The 22,556-nt window shown below is 50.3% G+C and overlaps 2 protein-coding genes across 2 annotated transcripts; one reads left to right on the forward strand and one right to left on the reverse strand.

The window, feature by feature from the left end:
* Positions 1-600: 600 nt before the first annotated feature.
* On the forward strand, positions 601-7,883 carry LOC117970677 (troponin T, slow skeletal muscle-like; the record flags this gene model as incomplete). The annotated part of the gene is given in 11 exon segments (XM_059021151.1): positions 601-621; positions 2,071-2,092; positions 2,480-2,540; positions 3,243-3,359; positions 4,754-4,831; positions 5,051-5,164; positions 6,445-6,460; positions 6,463-6,547; positions 6,920-7,010; positions 7,182-7,222; positions 7,569-7,883. Coding segments are annotated over 11 exon segments (695 nt in total), but the record flags the coding sequence as incomplete, so codon positions are not given.
* Positions 7,884-8,894: 1,011 nt separating this feature from the next.
* On the reverse strand, positions 8,895-22,343 carry LOC117970676 (PIH1 domain-containing protein 1-like). The gene is made up of 11 exons (XM_059021152.1): positions 22,276-22,343; positions 20,486-20,638; positions 20,068-20,128; positions 19,330-19,515; positions 18,668-18,729; positions 14,530-14,611; positions 14,306-14,402; positions 14,066-14,101; positions 13,262-13,352; positions 12,434-12,577; positions 8,895-9,051 (listed from the first exon to the last, which is right to left on the reverse strand). Exons 2-11 carry the CDS (start codon positions 20,585-20,587, stop codon positions 9,013-9,015), a joined length of 900 nt encoding a protein of 299 aa, XP_058877135.1. The 5' UTR covers positions 20,588-20,638; positions 22,276-22,343; the 3' UTR covers positions 8,895-9,012.
* Positions 22,344-22,556: the final 213 nt, after the last annotated feature.

Genomic DNA, 22,556 nt, shown 5'->3' on the forward strand with positions numbered 1-22,556 from the left:
CGTGTGTGTGTGTCTGCGTGTGTGTCTGCGTGTGTGTGTGTCTGCGTGTGTGTATGCGTGTGCGTGTGTCTGCGTGTGTGTGTGTCTGCGTGTGTGTGTGCGTGTGTGTGCGTGTGTGTGTGTCTGCGTGTGTGTGTGTCTGCGTGTGTCTGCGTGTGTGTGTGTCTGCGTGTGTGTGTGCGTGTGTGTGTCTGCGTGTGTGTGTGTGTGTGTGTGTCTGCGTGTGTGTGTCTGCGTGTGTGCGTCTGCGTGTGGGTCTGCGTGTGTGTGTGTGTGTGTGTGTCTGCGTGTGTGTGTGTGTGTGTGTCTGCGTGTGTGTGTCTGCGTGTGTGCGTGCGTCTGCGTGTGTGTCTGCGTGTGTGTGCGTGTGTCTGCGTGTGTGTGTGTCTGCGTGTGTGTGTGTGTGTCTGCGTGTGTGTGTGTCTGCGTGTGTGTGCGTGCGTCTGCGTGTGTGTGTGTCTGCGTGTGTGTGCGTGCGTCTGCGTGTGTGTGCGTGTATTTCAAATTGTCTTCAATGGACTTTTGTATATATTAATATTCATGTCTTCTGATATCTCTCCCGCTCTCTGTCCCTCTCTCTCTCCTCTCTCCCTCTCGCAGAACATGAACAACATGAAGAAGGTCAGTTTATTAATAATAATAATAATAATAATAATAATAATAATAATAATAATAATAATAATGATGAGCTCTGAGGAACGGGACGAGCTCTGAGGGGCTGAACGGGACGAGCTCTGAGGAACGGGACGAGCTCTGAGGGGCTGAACGGGACGAGCTCTGAGGGGCTGAACGGGACGAGCTCTGAGGAACGGGACGAGCTCTGAGGAACGGGACGAGCTCTGAGGGGCTGAACGGGACGAGCTCTGAGGAACGGGACGAGCTCTGAGGGGCTGAACGGGACGAGCTCTGAGGGGCTGAACGGGACGAGCTCTGAGGAACGGGACGAGCTCTGAGGAACGGGACGAGCTCTGAGGGGCTGAACGGGACGAGCTCTGAGGAACGGGACGAGGTCTGAGGAACGGGACAAGCTCTGAGGAACGGGACGAGCTCTGAGGGGCTGAACGGGACGAGCTCTGAGGAACGGGACGAGCTCTGAGGGGCTGAACGGGACGAGCTCTGAGGAACGGGACGAGCTCTGAGGAACGGGACGAGCTCTGAGGGGCTGAACGGGACGAGCTCTGAGGAACGGGACGAGCTCTGAGGAACGGGACGAGCTCTGAGGGGCTGAACGGGACGAGCTCTGAGGAAGGGACGAGCTCTGAGGAACGGGACGAGCTCTGAGGGGCTGAACGGGACGAGCTCTGAGGAACGGGACGAGCTCTGAGGAACGGGACGAGCTCTGAGGGGCTGAATGGGAGGAGCTCTGAGGAACGGGACGAGCTCTGAGGAACGGGACGAGCTCTGAGGGGCTGAACGGGACGAGCTCTGAGGAACGGGACGAGCTCTGAGGAACGGGACGAGCTCTGAGGGGCTGAATGGGAGGAGCTCTGAGGAACGGGACGAGCTCTGAGGAACGGGACGAGCTCTGAGGAACGGGACGAGCTCTGAGGGGCTGAACGGGACGAGCTCTGAGGAACGGGACGAGCTCTGAGGAACGGGACGAGCTCTGAGGGGCTGAATGGGAGGAGCTCTGAGGAACGGGACGAGCTCTGAGGAACGGGACGAGCTCTGAGGAACGGGACGAGCTCTGAGGGGCTGAACGGGACGAGCTCTGAGGAACGGGACGAGCTGTGAGGGGCTGAACGGGAGGAGCTCTGAGGAACGGGATGAGCTCTGAGGAACGGGACGAGCTCTGAGGAACGGGACGAGCTCTGAGGGGCTGAACGGGACGAGCTCTGAGGGGCTGAACGGGACGAGCTCTGAGGAACGGGACGAGCTCTGAGGGCTGAACGGGACGAGCTCTGAGGAACGGGACGAGCTCTGAGGGGCTGAACGGGACGAGCTCTGAGGAACGGGACGAGCTCTGAGGAACGGGACGAGCTCTGAGGAACGGGACGAGCTCTGAGGGGCTGAGACGTTGAATTTGTCAAATAAAACTAATAATTTTCTTATTTCTTTGTATATTTACAGAAGAGGAGAGACCAAGACCAAGGTAACTGTGGGATCTGTCTGTCTGTCTGTCTGTCTGTTTTACATTTTCACACACCTCTCTGAGGAGCACTCGTCCGATTGTGATGAAACTCGCTCAGGACCTTCTTCAGGTCACAAGCTATTGAAAGGATTAGAATCTGGGGGTGTGTGGAGGCTGTCTGTCTGTCTCTGTGTCTGTCTGTTTGGCTGTCTCTGTGTCTGTGTGTTTGTCTGTCTGCCTCTGTGTCTGTCACATTTAGGAAACTACTTCCATTGTGGCTCAAAGAAGGAGCCGGCGGACCTTTGTAATCTATACAGATATTTGAGCCAACATGGCTGACACAGGGTGCAGTTTCCTGCGGTGGTTAAGCCAGGTTATTACTCATGTGTTTAGTTTGTTATGTTTTAGACCAACTCCTCCTCAGCTTGCCCCTCCGAAGATTCCCGAGGGAGACAGAGTGGATTTCGATGTGAGTCCAATCCCAGTTCATTTCATATTTATAATTACTGTCTCTCGATCTCTTCAGTTATCAGATCTCAATCCAACTAAAATATCCCACTGCTACCACCAATATACCAATGTGTGTCTGTCTGTCTGTCTGTGTGTGTGTCTGTTTGCCTGTCTGTTTGTCTGTGTCTCTCTGTCTGTCTGTCTGTGTGTGTGTTTGCCTGTCTGTTTGTCTGTCTGTCTGTGTGTGTGTCTGTCTGTCTGTGTGTGTGTGTGTCTGTTTGCCTGTCTGTTTGTCTGTGTCTCTCTGTCTGTCTGTCTGTGTGTGTGTTTGCCTGTCTGTTTGTCTGTCTGTCTGTGTGTGTGTGTGTCTGTCTGTCTGTGTGTGTGTCTGTTTGCCTGTCTGTTTGTCTGTGTCTCTCTGTCTGTCTGTCTGTGTGTGTGTTTGCCTGTCTGTCTGTGTGTGTGTCTGTCTGTCTGTGTGTCTGTCTGTGTGTGTGTCTGTCTGTCTGTGTGTCTGTCTGTCTGTGTGTGTGTCTGTTTGCCTGTCTGTTTGTCTGTCTGTTTGTCTGTGCGTCTCTCTGTCCCTCTGTCTCTCTCCCTGTCTGTGTCTCTCTGTCTGTCTGTGCATCTCTCTGTCCCTCTGTCTCTCTCCCTGTCTGTGTCTCTCTGTCTGTCTGTGCGTCTCTGTCCCTCTGTCTCTCTCCCTGTCTGTGTGTCTCAGGATATTCACAGGAAGCGGATGGAGAAGGATTTCGCGGAGCTCCAGACTCTCATCAATGCTCACTTCGAGCAGCGCCAGAAAGAGGAGGAAGAGCTGATCCAACTGAAGGACAGGATTGTGGGTATCTACCCCCCCCCGAACCCCCTCTCAAATTCATATTCAATTCAATAAAACGTTTACTGCTCATCGCTGTACAGAAATCACTCCCATTATGACACCTCTCCTCTCTCCCTCCTCCCTCTCTCCTCTCTCTCCTCTCCCTCTCTCTCCTCTCTCTCCTCTCTCTCCTCTTCTCCTCTCTCCCTCCTCTCTCCCCTCTCCTCTCTCCTCTCCTCTCCTCTCCTCCTCTCCTCTCCTCTCCTCTCCTCTCTCTCTCTCCTCCTCTTCTCTCCTCTCTCCTCCCTCCTCCTCTCCCCTCTCCCCTCTCCTCTCTCCTCTCCTCTCTCTCCTCTCCTCTCTCCCTCCTCTCTCCTCTCCTCTCTCTCCTCTCCCCTCTCTCCTCTCTCTCTCCTCTCCTTTCTCCTCTCCCCTCCTCTTCTCTCCTCTCTCTCCTCTCCCCTCTCTCCTCTCTCTCCCCTCTCCTCTCCTCTCTCCTCTCCTCCTCTCTCTCCTCTCCCCTCTCTCCTCTCTCTCCTCTCCTTTCTCCTCTCCCCTCCTCTCCCCTCTCTCTCCTCTCTTCTCTCTCCTCTCTCTCCTCTCTCTCCTCTCTCCTCTCCTCTCTCTCTCCTCTCTCTCCTCTCCTCTCTCCCCTCTCCTCTCCTCAACCTCTCCTCTCTTTCTCCTCTCTCCCCCCCTCTCCCTCTCCTCTCCTCTCTCTCTCTCCCCTCTCTCCTCTCCCCTCCTCTCTCTCCTCTCCTAAACCTCTCCTCTCTTCTCTCCTCTCTTTCTCCTCTCCTCTCTTTCTCCTCTCTCTCTCCTCTCTCTCTCCTCTCCTCTCTCTCCTCTCCTCTCCTCTCTCCCTCCTCTCTCTCCCCTCTCCTCTCTCCTCTCCTCTCCTCTCCTCTCTCTCTCTCCTCTCTCTCCCCTCTCTCCTCTCCTCTCCTCCTCTCTCCTCTCTCTCCTCTCCTCTCCTCTCCTCTCCTCTCTCCTCTCCTCTCCTCTCTCTCTCTCTCTCCTCTCTCTCCCCTCTCTCCTCTCCTCTCCTCCTCTCTCCTCTCTCTCCTCTCCTCTCCTCTCCTCTCCTCTCTCCTCTCTCCTCTCCTCTCCTTTCTCCTCTCTCTCTCTCTCCTCTCCTATATCTCCTCTCCTCTCTCTCCCCTCTCTCCTCTCCTCTCTCTCCCCTCTCCTCTCTCCTCTCCTCTCTCTCCTCTCCCTCTCTCCTCTCCTCTCCTCCTCTCTCCTCTCTCTCCTCTCCTCTCCTCTCCTCTCCTCTCTCCTCTCTCCTCTCCTCTCCTTTCTCCTCTCTCTTCTCTCTCCTCTCCTATATCTCCTCTCCTCTCTCTCCCTCCTCTCCCCTCTCTCTCTCCTCTCTCCCCTCCCCTCTCCCCTCTCTCTCTCCTCTCCTCTCTCAGGAGAATCGTCGTTCAGAGCGTGCGGCGCAGCAGAGGGTTCGAAGTGAGAAGGATCGCGATCGCCAGGTCCGCCTCGCGGTGAGTCACGAGCAGGAAGCTGCCTCCATTGTGTCTCTGACACGGTGCCGGCACCCGATTGTAACCTACACAGCATGAGAGCCAAGATGGCCGTCACAGGGTGCAGTTTCTTACATTTGAAGTCCCATTGCCAGGGTTGAATTGAATCGACTGCATTTGACTTTGGTTGAATGGACCCTCCTCCCTCCCTCCCCTCCCCTCTCTCCCTCTCTCTCTCAGGAGGAGAGGAATCGGAAGGAGGAGGAGGAGGCTAAGAAGCGGGCCGAGGACGAAGCGAAGAAGAAGAAGGTCCTGTCCAACATGGGGGCGCACTTCGGAGGCTTCCTGGCCAAGGTGAGACCCCAACATACCCTCCACTCACACCCCAACCCAACATACCCTCCACTCACACCCCAACCCAACAGACCCTCCGCTCACACACCAACATACCCTCCACTCACACCCCAACCCAACATACCCTCCACTCACACCCCAACCCAACATACCCTCCACTCACACCCCAACCCAACATACCCTCCACTCACACCCCAACATACCCTCCACTCACACCCCAACCCAACATACCCTCCACTCACCACCCCAACATACCCTCCACTCACACCCCAACCCAACATACCCTCCACTCACACACCAACCCCAACATACCCTCCACTCACACCCCAACCCAACATACCCTCCACTCACACCCCAACCCAACATACCTCCACTCACACCCCAACATACCCTCCACTCACACCCCAACCCAACATACCCTCCACTCACACCCCAACATACCCTCCACTCACACCCCAACCCAACATACCCTCCACTCACACACCACCCAACATACCCTCCACTCACACCCCAACATACCCTCCACTCACACCCCAACCCAACATACCCTCCGCTCACACCCCAACATACCCTCCACTCACACCCCAACCCAACATACCCTCCACTCACACACCAACCCAACATACCCTGCACTCACACCCCAACCCACATACCCTCCACTCACACCCCAACATACCCTCCACTCACACCCCAACCCAACATACCCTCCACTCACACATCAACCCAAACATACCCCCACTCACAACCTCCACACCCCAACCCAATACCCTCCCACTCACACCCCAACCCAACATACCCTCCACTCACACCCCAACCCAACATACCCTCCACTCACAACCCCCAACATACCCTCCACTCACACCCCAACCCAACATACCCTCCACTCACACCCCAACCCAACATACATACCCTCCACTCACACCCCAACATACCCCAACGCAGCACCCTCGACTCACACCTGTCTGTGTCTTTGTTCTTTCGTTCAGCTTCTCTGAGTCTTTCCATCTGTCTACCCATTGTCTCACTGTCCATCTGTCTGTGAGTTTGTAAATGTGTCCATCCATCCATCCGTCTGTCAACCCTTATATTTACCTGTTGTCTGTCTGTATCAGTCTGTCTGTGTGCCTGTCTGTCTGTATCTGTGTGTGTCTTTGCCCTACCCCCTCTACCCTCACTCTCTTCCTATCTCTCCAGAGCAAAAAGCAGATGTTTTCACTCTTTCTTTCTTTCTTTCTTTCTTTCTTTTCCTCTGCCTCGCTCTCCCTGGTTTTCCAGGCGAGCATCGCCGCGGGAAGCGACAGACGGCCGCGAGATCAAGAAGAAGACGCTGGCGGAGCGGAAGAGAGCCCTGAACATCGAGGTCCTGCGGGAGGAGGGGCTCAGGTACCAGAAACTGCAGCCATTAGGGCTCCAGGCCCCATTGAGAAATATAGGGAATCAGAGCCAAGATGGCTGACACCGGGTCCAGTTTCCTATTATAGCCAGAGGTTAGGAAACTTAAAGCCATTAGGGCTCCAGGACGGAGCCCGGCCCCATTGAGAACTATAAGGGAATCAGAGCCAAGATGGCCAACACCGGGTCCAGTTTCCTATCACTGTAGCCAGTTACAGCACTTTCCTCAAGGTTAGGAAACTGGCTCCATTGTGGCTCTGAGCAGGACTCAGCTCCCCATTGTGAGCTATGGTGGAGTTTGAGCCAGGATGGAGGCACGGGGGGCGCGGTTTCCTGCCCCTCTGACAGCGCGTTGTTTCTCAGGGAGAAGGCGGAGGAGCTGTGGAACTGGATCCATCAGCTGGAGTCGGAGAAATTCGACCTGATGGAGAAAATGATGAAGCAGAAATACCAGGTGTGTGCGTGAGAGAGTCTGAGCTCCATTTATACATCTGTAAATCAACGTTTCAGTTATAATTTCTCAAACTAAAATATCCCACCCTGACACGAGGTCACTGTGTAATCTCCTTGCAATGGCATTTCTCTCTCTCTCTCTCTCCCCTCTCCCTCATTCTTCTCTTTTCAGATAAATGTCCTTTGCAATCGCATCACCCACGCTCAGAAATTGTAAGCATTGTCTGTGTCTCTCTCTGTCCCTTGTTGTGTGTCCCTTTCTCTATCCTTCCATCTGTCTGTCCGTTTTATGTCTGTCCCACTGTCCCTCTTCTCGCCTCTCTCCTCTCCCCTCTCTCCTCTCCTCTCTCCCCTCTCTGCCTCTCTCTCCTCTCTTCCCCTCTCCTCCTCTCTCTCCTCTCCTCTCTCCCCCTCTTCTCCTCTCCCCTCTCCTCTTCTCTCTCCCCCTCTTCCCCTCTCTCCTCTCCTCTCCCCTCTCCTCTCCTCTCTCTCCTCTCTTCCCCCTCTCCTTTTTCCTCTCCTCTCTCTCTCCTCTCTGATTCATGTCTGTTCTTGGCAGCACTAAGAAAGGCGCTGGTAAAGGGAGGGTTGTGGGAAGATGGAAGTAAAGCAGAGAGACAGGAGGAGATCTCGACGTTGCTGTGCCTTCAAATGCTTTCGAAAGAAGATTCAAGAGATTCAACCTCCCCTCCTTCCACTCGCTCTCCAAATTCCATTCACTCTGTTATGTACACCCTCTCCTCTCTCCCTCCCCCTCTCCCTCTCCCTCTCCCTCTCCTCTCTCTTCCTCATCCCCTCCTTCCTCCCCTCCTCTCCTCTCTCCCTCCCCATCTCATCCCCTCCCTCATCCCCTCCTCTCTCTTCCTCATCCCCTCCTTCCCCTCTCCCTCCCCATCTCATCCCCTCCCTCATCCCCTCCTCTCTCTTCCTCATCCCCTCCTTCCCCTCCCCTCCTCTCCTCTCCTCTCTCCCTCCCCATCTCATCCCCTCCCTCATCCCCTCCTCTCTCTTCCTCATCCCCTCCTTCCCCTCCTCTCCCCTCCTCTCCTCTCCTCTCTCCCTCTCCTCTCTCTTCCTCATCCCCTCCTTCCTCCCCTCCTCTCCTCTCTCCCTCCCCATCTCATCCCCTCCCTCATCCCCTCCTCTCTCTTCCTCATCCCCTCCTCTCTCCCGTGTGTATTCAGTGTGTTCTGCTGTTTGATTCAATGTAACTCTTCTTCAAGGAGACTTTACTCTGCTCAATAAATGTATAATCACATATATATATTTATTGTATTTAATTTTAGGAAATACACATTCTATTTCACATTATCCTCCGGGGGGGGGGGGGGTATGAGTTCTTACCCTTCAAGTTATATATATATTTTTTTTTAAGAATTCATACCCTTCAAGTTCACAATCAAACCAACATGAAAAAACACATCACAAGTTACAGAAAATAAAATCCACGAGTTTAACAATAAGACACACCTGAGCTTGTTACCCGAAACACTGGGGGTGTGGTTAGGAAGGGGTGTGGTTAGGAAGGGGTGTGGTTTAGGGAGGGGTATCGTTAGGAAGGGGTGTGGTTGGGGGTGTGGTTAGGAAGGGATGTGGTTAGGGAGGGGTGTGGTTAGGGAGGGGTGTGTGGTTAGGAAGGGGTGTGGTTGGGGGTGTGGTTAGGATGGGGTGTGGTTAGGAAGGGGTGTGGTTAGAGAGGGGTGTGGTTGGGGAGTAGTGTGGTTAGGGGCGTGGTTGGGGAGAGGTGTGGTTACGGAGGGGTGTGGTTTAGGGAGGGGTATCGTTAGGATGGGGTGTGGTTTAGGGAGGGGTGTGGTTTAGGGAGGGGTGTGGTCAGGGAGGGGTGTGGTTACAGAGGGGTGTGGTTACAGAGGGGTGTGGTTTAGGGAGGGGTGTCGTTAGGATGGGGTGTGGTTTAGGGAGGGGTGTGGTTTAGGGAGGGGTGTGGTAAGGGAGGGGTGTGGTTTAGGGAGGGGTGTGGTCAGGGGGCGGGGTCTCGTTTCTCAGGCAGAGCCGATTACCGGCATTGTGATCGTCAGGATCTGAGGAAAGAAAACAAAACAAAATCTATTAGAGACACACACATCCCATAATAACCCTGAGAGACCCTCACACACACACATCCCATAATAACCCTGAGAGACCCTCACACACACACACACACCCCATAATAACCCTGAGAGACCCTCACACACACACACACACCCCATAATAACCCTGAGAGAGCCTCACACACACACACACACCCCATAATAACCCTGAGAGAGCCTCACACACACCCCATAATAACCCTGAGAGACCCTCACACACACACACACACCCCATAATAACCCTGAGAGAGCCTCACACACACCCCATAATAACCCTGAGAGACCCTCACACACACACACACACCCCATAATAACCCTGAGAGACCCTCACACACACACACACATCCCATAATAACCCTGAGAGAGCCTCACTCTGGATCCTCACACATCCCATAATAACCCTGTGAGAGCCTCACTCTGGATCCTCACACATCCCATAATAACCCTGTGAGAGCCTCACTCTGGATCCTCACACATCCCATAATAACCCTGAGAGAGCCTCACTCTGGATCCTCACATCCCATAATAACCCTGAGAGAGCCTCACTCTGGATCCTCACACACACACCCCATAATAACCCTGACAGAGCCTCACTCTGGATCCTCACATCCCATAATAACCCTGAGAGAGCCTCACTCTGGATCCTCACACACACACACATCCCATAATAACCCTGAGAGAGCCTCACTCTGGATCCTCACATCCCATAATAACCCTGAGAGAGCCTCACTCTGGATACTCACACACACATCCCATAATAACCCTGAGAGAGCCTCACTCTGGATCCTCACATCCCATAATGACCCTGACAGAGCCTCACTCTGGATCCACACATCCCATAATAACCCTGCGAGAGCCTCACTCTGGATCCTCACATCCCATAATAACCCTGAGAGAGCCTCACTCTGGATCCTCACACATCCCATAATAACCCTGAGAGAGCCTCACTCTGGATCCTCACATCCCATAATAACCCTGAGAGAGCCTCACTCTGGATCCTCACATCCCATAATAACCCTGACAGAGCCTCACTCTGGATCCTCACACACACACATCCCATAATAACCCTGAGAGAGCCTCACTCTGGATCCTCACATCCCATAATAACCCTGACAGAGCCTCACTCTGGATCCTCACATCCCATAATAACCCTGAGAGAGCCTCACTCTGGATCCTCACATCCCATAATAACCCTGAGAGAGCCTCACTCTGGATCCTCACATCCCATAATAACCCTGAGAGAGCCTCACTCTGGATCCTCACACATCCCATAATAACCCTGAGAGAGCCTCACTCTGGATCCTCACACATCCCATAATAACCCTGAGAGAGCCTCACTCTGGATCCTCACATCCCATAATAACCCTGACAGAGCCTCACTCTGGATCCTCACACACACACATCCCATAATAACCCTGAGAGAGCCTCACTCTGGATCCTCACATCCCATAATAACCCTGACAGAGCCTCACTCTGGATCCTCACACACACACACATCCCATAATAACCCTGTGAGAGCCTCACTCTGGATCCTCACATCCCATAATAACCCTGAGAGACCCTCACTCTGGTTCCACACACATCCCATAATAACCCTGAGAGAGCCTCACTCTGGTTCCACACACATCCCATAATAACCCTGTGAGAGCCTCACTCTGGATCCTCACATCCCATAATAACCCTGAGAGAGCCTCACTCTGGATCCTCACATCCCATAATAACCCTGAGAGAGCCTCACTCTGGATCCTCACATCCCATAATAACCCTGAGAGAGCCTCACTCTGGATCCTCACATCCCATAATAACCCTGAGAGAGCCTCACTCTGGATCCTCACATCCCATAATAACCCTGAGAGAGCCTCACTCTGGATCCTCACATCCCATAATAACCCTGAGAGAGCCTCACTCTGGATCCTCACATCCCATAATAACCCTGAGAGAGCCTCACTCTGGATCATCACACACACACACATCCCATAATAACCCTGAGAGAGCCTAACTCTGGATCATCACATCCCATAATAACCCTGAGAGAGCCTCACTCTGGATCCACACATCCCATAATAACCCTGAGAGAGCCTCACTCTGGATCCTCACATCCCATAATAACCCTGAGAGAGCCTCACTCTGGATCCTCACACACACACACATCCCACAATAACCCTGAGAGAGCCTAACTCTGGATCATCACATCCCATAATAACCCTGAGAGAGCCTCACTCTGGTTCCACACACATCCCATAATAACCCTGAGAGAGCCTCACTCTGGTTCCACACACATCCCATAATAACCCTGTGAGAGCCTCACTCTGGATCCTCACATCCCATAATAACCCTGAGAGAGCCTCACTCTGGATCCTCACATCCCATAATAACCCTGAGAGAGCCTCACTCTGGATCCTCACATCCCATAATAACCCTGAGAGAGCCTCACTCTGGATCCTCACATCCCATAATAACCCTGTGAGAGCCTCACTCTGGATCCTCACATCCCATAATAACCCTGAGAGAGCCTCACTCTGGATCATCACACACACACACATCCCATAATAACCCTGAGAGAGCCTAACTCTGGATCATCACATCCCATAATAACCCTGAGAGAGCCTCACTCTGGATCCACACATCCCATAATAACCCTGAGAGAGCCTCACTCTGGATCCTCACACACACACACATCCCATAATAACCCTGAGAGAGCCTAACTCTGGATCATCACATCCCATAATAACCCTGAGAGAGCCTCACTCTGGATCCTCACATCCCATAATAACCCTGACAGAGCCTCACTCTGGATCCTCACACACACACACATCCCATAATAACCCTGAGAGAGCCTCACTCTGGATCCTCACATCCCATAATAACCCTGACAGAGCCTCACTCTGGATCCTCACACACACACACATCCCATAATAACCCTGAGAGAGCCTCACTCTGGATCCACACATCCCATAATAACCCTGAGAGAGCCTCACTCTGGATCCTCACATCCCATAATAACCCTGAGAGAGCCTCACTCTGGATCATCACATCCCATAATAACCCTGAGAGAGCCTCACTCTGGATCCACACATCCCATAATAACCCTGAGAGAGCCTCACTCTGGATCATCACATCCCATAATAACCCTGACAGAGCCTCACTCTGGATCCTCACACACACATCCCATAATAACCCTGAGAGAGCCTCACTCTGGATCCTCACACACACATCCCATAATAACCCTGAGAGAGCCTCACTCTGGATCCTCACACATCCCATAATAACCCTGAGAGAGCCTCACTCTGGATCCTCACACACACATCCCATAATAACCCTGTGAGAGCCTCACTCTGGTTCCACGGTGATGCTGAGCTGCGCTGCTCTCCGGGTCGATGATGAAGGGAAGGAAGCAGTCGAGGTGATAGAGGGAGGGACGAGCAGACAGGACCATCCTGTCCTCCCCGAGATCGAGAACGAGGGAGCGAGAGGAGGGCTGAGAGAGAGAGAGAGAGAGAGAAAGGGAGAGGAGAGAGGGGAGAGGAGAGGAGAGAGGAGAGAGGAGAGAGAGGAGAGAGGAGAGAGAGAAAGGGAGAGGAGAGAGGGGAGAGAGGGGAGAGGAGAGGAGAGAGCACGAGAGAGGGAGAGGGTCATTACTGAACACTCAGAGAAAACAGATAGATATCAAGCAATCAATAGACAGATAGACAGACACAGAGATACATTGATACAGACACAGATAGACAGACACAGAGATACATTGATACAGACACAGACAGACAGACACAGACACACAGACACACAGATAGACAGACACAGACACACAGATAGACACACAGACACAGACACACAGACACAGACACACAGACACAGACACACAGACACAGACACACAGACACAGACACACAGACACAGACACACAGACAGACTCCAGTTCAATTGCAAGTGATTTGAATCGCGGTTCACACACACACATACACACACACACACACACACACACACAGCTGTTTCACTTGTAGCTTCACCCAGACCAGTCCTACTGGAAGGAGGACACAGCGATACACAGACACACAGATACTCAGACACACAGACAGACAGACAAACACACACACAGCGATACACAGACAGACAGGCAGAGACAGACAGACAGACAGACAGACACAGACAGACAGGGCCTCACCACTTTGGGCAGGCTGATCTCCGCGATGAGATATTGGGGCTCCCCTTGAGGGGGTTCCACAGTGAGGGTGAGAGGAGGAGACTCCCCCAAACTAGAGAGAGAGAGAGAGAGAGAGAGAGAGAGAGATTAGTGTGATGGAGCTGACAGTAACTGATACAGGGTGTCCGTATAGCACACGTGTGTGTGTGTGTGTGTGTATTTCTCTATCTCTGTCTGTCTTTATGGCCATTATATATATTACTGAAAACTCCACACTGCCCTCAAAAAACATAAAGACCTTATAAACACGCCCCCGTCAATCAATCAATCCATCCCTCCACTCACCTGTCAGAGCGTGAGGTCATAAAACACCCCCCCTGTCAATCAATCAATCCCTCCACTCACCTGTCAGAGCGTGAGGTCATAAAACACCCCCCCTGTCAATCAATCAATCCCTCCACTCACCTGTCAGAGCGTGAGGTCATAAAACACCCCCCCTGTCAATCAATCAATCCCTCCACTCACCTGTCAGAGTGTGAGGTCATAAAACACCCCCCCTGTCAATCAATCAATCCCTCCAATCACCTGTCAGAGTGTGAGGTCATAAAACACACCCCCTGTCAATCAATCAATCCCTCCACTCACCTGTCAGAGCGTGAGATCATAAAACACCCCCCCTGTCAATCAATCAATCCCTCCACTCACCTGTCAGAGCGTGAGATCATAAAACACCCCCCCTGTCAATCAATCAATCCCTCCAATCACCTGTCAGAGAGTGAGGTCATAAAACACACCCCCTGTCAATCAATCAATCCCTCCACTCACCTGTCAGAGAGTGAGGTCAGCTGATCCTCTGTCAGTCTGGAGAATAAAAAACAGGAGTCAAAAACCAGCAATCCCAGTCACTGAACTGGGAAGCTCCCATTAAACACAGAGCAGCGATCACTACACTGTCCTTACCTCCTTAGAGAGACACAGACAGACAGAGACACACAAACAGAGACACACACACACACACACACACACAGACACACACACACAGACACACACACAGTTTAATCTCACCGGCTCTCTAGCTCCTGGATCCCGGGTCGTGGTTTGGTTCGGATGTTCTGATCCGCAATGGAGCCGAGGAACTTCCTGTTCTTCAGAATCTTCCACTCTGAGCGAGAGCGAGACAGAGGACGACAGGATGAGAGAGAGGGAAAGAAAGAGACAGACAGACAGTGAGGTATCCGCAGCCTGCCTGTTTTCTGCAGATTCTCTTCATGCTCAGAGTCTCTCCTCACCTCGGCACAACTGCAGATCGTACTTATTCTCCAGCCCCTCGAACGACACGGCGATCAGAAACTCCAGAACCAGCTCCGAGCCCTGAGGAACACACAGAGATACGAGACAGCGATGAGAAACACACAGAGATACGAGACAGCGATGAGAAACACACAGAGATACGAGACAGCGATGAGAAACACACAGAGATACGAGACAGCGATGAGAAACACACAGAGATACGAGACAGCGATGAGGAACACACAGAGATACGAGACAGCGATGAGAAACACACAGAGACACGAGACAGCGATGAGAAACACACAGAGACACGAGACAGCGATGAGAAACACACAGAGACACGAGACAGCGATGAGAAACACACAGAGACACGAGACAGCGATGAGGAACACACAGAGACACGAGACAGCGATGAGAAACACACAGAGACACGAGACAGCGATGAGAAACACACAGAGACACGAGACAGCGATGAGAAACACACAGAGACACGAGACAGCGATGAGAAACACACAGAGACACGAGACAGCGATGAGAAACACACAGAGACACGAGACAGCGATGAGAAACACAGAGAGATACGAGACAGCGATGAGGAACACACAGAGATACGAGACAGCGATGAGGAACACACAGAGACACGAGACAGCGATGAGGAACACACAGAGATACGAGACAGCGATGAGGAACACACAGAGACACGAGACAGCGATGAGGAACACACAGAGACACGAGACAGCGATGAGAAACACACAGAGATACGAGACAGCGATGAGAAACACACAGAGACACGAGACAGCGATGAGGAACACACAGAGACACGAGACAGCGATGAGAAACACACAGAGATACGAGACAGCGATGAGAAACACACAGAGACACGAGACAGCGATGAGAAACACACAGAGATACGAGACAGCGATGAGAAACACACAGAGACACGAGACAGCGATGAGGAACACACAGAGACACGAGACAGCGATGAGAAACACACAGAGATACGAGACAGCGATGAGGAACACACAGAGACACGAGACAGCGATGAGAAACACACAGAGATACGAGACAGCGATGAGAAACACACAGAGATACGAGACAGCGATGAGAAACACACAGAGATACGAGACAGCGATGAGAAACACACAGAGATACGAGACAGCGATGAGAAACACACAGAGACACGAGACAGCGATGAGAAACACACAGAGACACGAGACAGCGATGAGAAACACACAGAGATACGAGACAGCGATGAGAAACACACAGACACGAGACAGCGATGAGAAACACACAGAGACACGAGACAGCGATGAGAAACACACAGAGACACGAGACAGCGATGAGAAACACACAGAGACACGAGACAGCGATGAGAAACACACAGAGATACGAGACAGCGATGAGAAACACACAGACACGAGACAGCGATGAGAAACACACAGAGACACGAGACAGCGATGAGAAACACACAGAGACACGAGACAGCGATGAGGAACACACAGAGACACGAGACAGCGATGAGAAACACACAGAGATACGAGACAGCGATGAGAAACACACAGAGATACGAGACAGCGATGAGAAACACACAGAGATACGAGACAGCGATGAGAAACACACAGAGACACGAGACAGCGATGAGAAACACACAGAGATACGAGACAGCGATGAGAAACACACAGAGATACGAGACAGCGATGAGAAACACACAGAGACACGAGACAGCGATGAGGAACACACAGAGACACGAGACAGCGATGAGAAACACACAGAGACACGAGACAGCGATGAGAAACACACAGAGACACGAGACAGCGATGAGAAACACACAGAGACACGAGACAGCGATGAGAAACACACACAGACACGAGACAGCGATGAGGAACACACAGAGACACGAGACAGCGATGAGAAACACACAGAGATACGAGACAGCGATGAGAAACACACAGAGATACGAGACAGCGATGAGAAACACACAGAGATACGAGACAGCGATGAGAAACACACAGAGACACGAGACAGCGATGAGAAACACACAGAGACACGAGACAGCGATGAGAAACACACAGAGACACGAGACAGCGATGAGGAACACACAGAGACACGAGACAGCGATGAGAAACACACAGAGATACGAGACAGCGATGAGAAACACACAGAGACACGAGACAGCGATGAGAAACACACAGAGATACGAGACAGCGATGAGAAACACACAGAGATACGAGACAGCGATGAGAAACACACAGAGATACGAGACAGCGATGAGAAACACACAGAGATACGAGACAGCGATGAGAAACACACAGAGATACGAGACAGCGATGAGAAACACACAGAGACACGAGACAGCGATGAGAAACACACAGAGACACGAGACAGCGATGAGAAACACACAGAGACACGAGACAGCGATGAGAAACACACAGAGACACGAGACAGCGATGAGAAACACACAGAGATACGAGACAGCGATGAGGAACACACAGAGATACGAGACAGCGATGAGAAACACACAGAGATACGAGACAGCAATGAGGAACACACAGAGACACGAGACAGCGATGAGAAACACACAGAGACACGAGACAGCGATGAGAAACACAGAGAGATACGAGACACCGATGAGGAACACACAGAGATACGAGACAGCGATGAGGAACACACAGAGACACGAGACAGCGATGAGAAACACACAGAGACACGAGACAGCGATGAGAAACACACAGAGACACGAGACAGCGATGAGAAACACACAGAGACACGACACAGCGATGAGAAACAGCTCCCTGAGGAACACACAGAGATACGACACAGCGATGAGAAACAGCTCCCTGAGGAACACACAGAGATACGACACAGCGATGAGAAACACACAGAGATACGAGACAGCGATGAGAAACACACAGAGACACGAGACAGCGATGAGGAACACACAGAGACACGAGACAGCGATGAGAAACACACAGAGACACGAGACAGCGATGAGAAACACACAGAGACACGAGACAGCGATGAGAAACACACAGAGACACGAGACAGCGATGAGAAACACACAGAGACACGAGACAGCGATGAGAAACACACAGAGACACGAGACAGCGATGAGAAACACACAGAGACACGAGACAGCGATGAGAAACACACAGAGATACGAGACAGCGATGAGAAACAGCTCCCTGAGGAACACACAGAGATACGACACAGCGATGAGAAACACACAGAGATACGAGACAGCGATGAGGAACACACAGAGACACGAGACAGCAATGAGAAACACACAGAGACACGAGACAGCGATGAGAAACACACAGAGACACGAGACAGCGATGAGAAACACACAGAGATACGAGACAGCGATGAGAAACACACAGAGACACGAGACAGCGATGAGAAACAGCTCCCTGAGGAACACACAGAGATACGACACAGCGATGAGAAACAGCTCCCTGAGGAACACACAGAGATACGACACAGCGATGAGAAACAGCTCCCTGAAGAACACACATGGCTCTCAGTTAAAGAACTACAGCTCCCAGCATCACTCTGTAGCCGCGGCCATGGTGAGGGATGCTGGGAGCTGTAGTTCTTTAACTCTAGAGCGCTGCTGTGGTCTTGTATCGCAATACAAATTTCAACCCTAGCTCTAGAGTTAAAGAACTACAGCTCCCAGCATGCCTCACCACTGCCAGCGGGTGCAGAGGCATGTTGGGAGCTGTAGTCCTATATCCAGGGCTGTCCCGATTCACAATACAATAACTACGGCAGCGCAGCTAGAACTGAAGAGCAGCTCCTGAACTCACAGTCAAAGCAACGCAGACTCAGAGACAGAAATAACAAAAAAATAATTATAATTAATGCTGTCTGTCTCCTCACTAAACTAACATAGGTGTCCAGTCAACCCCCCTTTCCCTGTCTCTGATGGTACAATCCCAAGAGCACAGTACACTGTATTAGTGAAGAGACTGTACCATAACAAACAGATAAAGGGGGTGTCGACTGGAGAGATTGACTTGTATTTGTGACACTTTCATGGCACTACACTTTATATAGACCCCACTGTGTTGGGTAACTGCTGTAGTTCAGTACAGGGTTTTATATTAGTGTGATAGAGTTTTCATTCATCGTAATTACCTTGGTTTTGTTGAAGAATTCAGGGTTTATAACAACATCATAAGCCGTGCAGCCGTTGGAACCTGCAGATAGAATGGGGGAGATACAGTGATTATAAAGAACTACAGCTCCCATCACCCCTCACTGTTACTACTAGTGCAAAGGCATGCTGGGAGCTGTAGTTTTTCTTCTTGTCCTACTTTGCTGTGCTATGATAGCATGGTAAAGCATAGGGAAGCATTGTAAAGCACAGAGAGGTCTGGTAAAGCATAGGGAAGCATTGTAAAGCACAGAGAGGTCTGGTAAAGCATAGGGAAGCATTGTAAAGCACAGAGAGGTCTGGTAAAGCATAGGGAAGCATTGTAAAGCACAGAGAGGTCTGGTAAAGCATAGGGAAGCATTGTAAAGCACAGAGAGGTCTGGTAAAGCATAGGGAAGCATTGTAAAGCACAGAGAGGCCTGGTAAAGCATAGGGAAGCATTGTAAAGCACAGAGAGGTCTGGTAAAGCATAGGGAAGCATTGTAAAGCACAGAGAGGTCTGGTGAAGCATAGGGAAGCATTGTAAAGCACAGAGAGGTCTGGTAAAGCAAAGGGAAGCATTGTAAAGCACAGAGAGGTCTGGTAAAGCATAGGGAAGCATTGTGAAGCACAGAGAGGCTTTGTTGTCTCTCCACTTGCTCACTGTTGTCTATCTCCGCATGAGGCTCGCCGAGGCTCATGGGAACTCGGAATCCCGAGGGGTCTTCCGATTGGAGCAGCTCCACCAGCTCCGCCTCCGAGATGTCCGGAGGGGGCGGGACCTGGGATGACTGACAGATGTTGACAAACACCTTCCCTCCATCAGAGGTCTTTGTCTTCACACAGAAACCTGAGAGAGAGGGAGACCGGGGAAGAAACTGAAGCCATTGTGGTTCAAACACAGAGTCTGGACTGTATTGAGAGCTACAGGAAAGTGTGAGATAAGATGGCTGACATAGGTGCAGTTTCCTGTCTCAGTAGTGCAATAATGGTTCTGTATTACACTGAGGGGCAATGGTAGCACAAGTATAGGGCAGCTGCAATGGGATGTTATTGGGAGAATGGGACCACAGTGTGCTAACTATACCCTCAATGATCTTCAGCCCCTTTCTCTTGTCCTCTGCAATTATTTTAAGTGCCTGTAATGTCACAAGCTGTCCAGCAGGTGTCACTGCACACCAAAGAGCCACTCAGATTACACACTGTATAATATATAGAACTATGGCTATTGAAACTCAGGGGGGCTGTCTGAATCGTGTTTGGTGTTGCTGTATAATATATAAAACTATGGCTATTGAAACTCAGGGGGACTGTCTGAATCGTGTTTGGTGTTGCTGTATAATATATAAAACTATGGCTATTGAAACTCAGGGGGACTGTCTGAATCGTGTTTGAATCTCACCTGGTTCTGGTTTTATCGGTTTTGAATTTGGTGTCACCTGACTTTGCATTTCTTGAGCAGCCTAAAATAAAAAAAAACATATAAATCAAATAATTATATTTCAGTTGATTACCCAGAAGCAGTAAAATTGAGTTTCTGATCTAGTGAAGTTCTGGATGACGAAGGCATTAAAACGTTTCTCTGCTAACTTGACTTTCTCTCTCAGTCTCTTCTGGTTTGGAGTTTCTGATCCAGTGAAGTTCTGGATGATGAAGGCATTAAAACGTTTCTCTGCTAACTTGACTTTCTCTCTCGGTCTCTTCTGGTTTGGAGTTTCTGATCCAGTGAAGTTCTGGATGATGAAGGCATTAAAACGTTTCTCTGCTAACTTGACTTTCTCTCTCAGTCTCTTCTGGTTTGGGGTTCACAGTTTTCTCACCTGTAACAGTAATTTCTGATAGAGATTTTCATCCTCATCGATTCCTTCCTCACATTCTGCAGAAAGCAAAGACTGGTCACAATGTGACGAGGAATCCATCATTACTATTCAGCAAAACAGAAACGCTGATCCAGAAGATGCAGATCCAAAATCCTGTTAAAAAAAATAAAAAAACATTACTTTACTGTTAATCTCCCTTTAAAGGAGCGCTGACCATCTTTAAAATCCATTCTCTCACCTCTTATTAGCTTTATTAACAGGATCACCGGCCCCTCCCTTTAAAGGAGCGCTGACCATCTTTAAAATCCATTCTCTCACCTCTTATTAGCTTTATTAACAGGATCGCTGGCCCCTCCCTTTAAAGGAGCGCTGACCATCTTTAAAATCCATTCTCTCACCTCTTATTAGCTTTATTAACAGGATCACTGGCCCCTCCCTTTAAAGGAGCGCTGACCATCTTTAAAATCCATTCTCTCACCTCTTATTAGCTTTATTAACAGGATCGCTGGCCCCTCCCTTTAAAGGAGCGCTGACCATCTTTAAAATCCATTCTCTCACCTCTTATAAGCTTTATTAACAGGATCACTGGCCCCTCCCTTTAAAGGAGCGCTGACCATCTTTAAAATCCATTCTCTCACCTCTTATTAGCTTTATTAACAGGATCACTGGCCCCTCCCTTTAAAGGAGCGCTGACCATCTTTAAAATCCATTCTCTCACCTCTTATAAGCTTTATTAACAGGATCACTGGCCCCTCCCTTTAAAGGAGCGCTGACCATCTTTAAAATCCATTCTCTCACCTCTTGTTAGCTTTATTAACAGGATCACTGACCCCTCCCTTTAAAGGAGCGCTGACCATCTTTAAAATCCATTCTCTCACCTCTTATTAGCTTTATTAACAGGATCACTGGCCCCTCCCTTTAAAGGAGCGCTGACCATCTTTAAAATCCATTCTCTCACCTCTTGTTAGCTTTATTAACAGGATCACTGACCCCTCCCTTTAAAGGAGCGCTGACCATCTTTAAAATCCATTCTCTCACCTCTTATTAGCTTTATTAACAGGATCGCTGGCCCCTCCCTTTAAAGGAGCGCTGACCATCTTTAAAATCCATTCTCTCACCTCTTATTAGCTTTATTAACAGGATCACTGGCCCCTCCCTTTAAAGGAGCGCTGACCATCTTTAAAATCCATTCTCTCACCTCTTGTTAGCTTTATTAACAGGATCACTGACCCCTCCCTTTAAAGGAGCGCTGACCATCTTTAAAATCCATTCTCTCTCCTCTTATTAGCTTTATTAACAGGATCACTGGCCCCTCCCTTTAAAGGAGCGCTGACCATCTTTAAAATCCATTCTCTCACCTCTTATTAGCTTTATTAACAGGATCACTGACCCCTCCCTTTAAAGGAGCGCTGACCATCTTTAAAATCCATTCTCTCGCCTCTTATTAGCTTTATTAACAGGATCACTGGCCCCTCCCTTTAAAGGAGCGCTGACCATCTTTAAAATCCATCTTTTTTAAAACTACGGGAACGCATTTTTTAGACTGTATGGCGTTTTACAAATAATTATAAATCGATTCCAAATATTTGCTATATTTACAATACGTCTCTTTAAAAAAAACGTAAATATAAGCATGTATGTTTGTATTATTTTTTAAATAAACAGCGGATTGAGACGGCATTTAACTGACAGCGTGAAACTCTAAAATAATATAAAACGAGCAAGGATAAATTATAATATTATTATTATTATTATTATTATTATTATTATAACCTCGTTTCTTTACTCACCTCGAGGGAAGTCCGTTGTCAGTTGGTTACGCTTGACCTTCTTCCGGTTTCGAGACGCCGCCCGTTTGTTTGACCTTCTTCCGGTTTGTGACGCTAGCGGGAACGCCTCTTTTGTTGACGTCACGGTGCGCGCAGGCGCGCATGGGAGGAGGTGTTTTCCATTGAGAGTAAATTGTCGCATTTCTTAGATTAATTTCGCCGCGTTATAAAAAAAAGGCATGGGACTCGTGAGGTTCATTTTCACTGCTGCTCAAAACCTCTTGAACGAAACGGGAAAACTG

This window comes from Acipenser ruthenus, unplaced genomic scaffold (genome assembly GCF_902713425.1).
Source record: "Acipenser ruthenus unplaced genomic scaffold, fAciRut3.2 maternal haplotype, whole genome shotgun sequence".
NCBI classification, from domain to species: Eukaryota; Metazoa; Chordata; class Actinopteri; order Acipenseriformes; family Acipenseridae; genus Acipenser; species Acipenser ruthenus.

Bases quoted from the DNA above. Each gene is read 5' to 3' on its own strand.
- LOC117970676 (XM_059021152.1), bottom strand. From the start codon at position 20,587: ATGATGGATTCCTCGTCACATTGTGACCAGTCTTTGCTTTCTGCAGAA. The intron at 14,403-14,529 runs GTGAGGAGAGAC...GCTCTCGCTCAG, and splicing joins CGATCTGCAGTTGTGCCGAG to AGTGGAAGATTCTGAAGAAC. The intron at 14,102-14,305 runs GTGAGATTAAAC...TTTATTCTCCAG, and splicing joins ATCCAGGAGCTAGAGAGCCG to ACTGACAGAGGATCAGCTGA.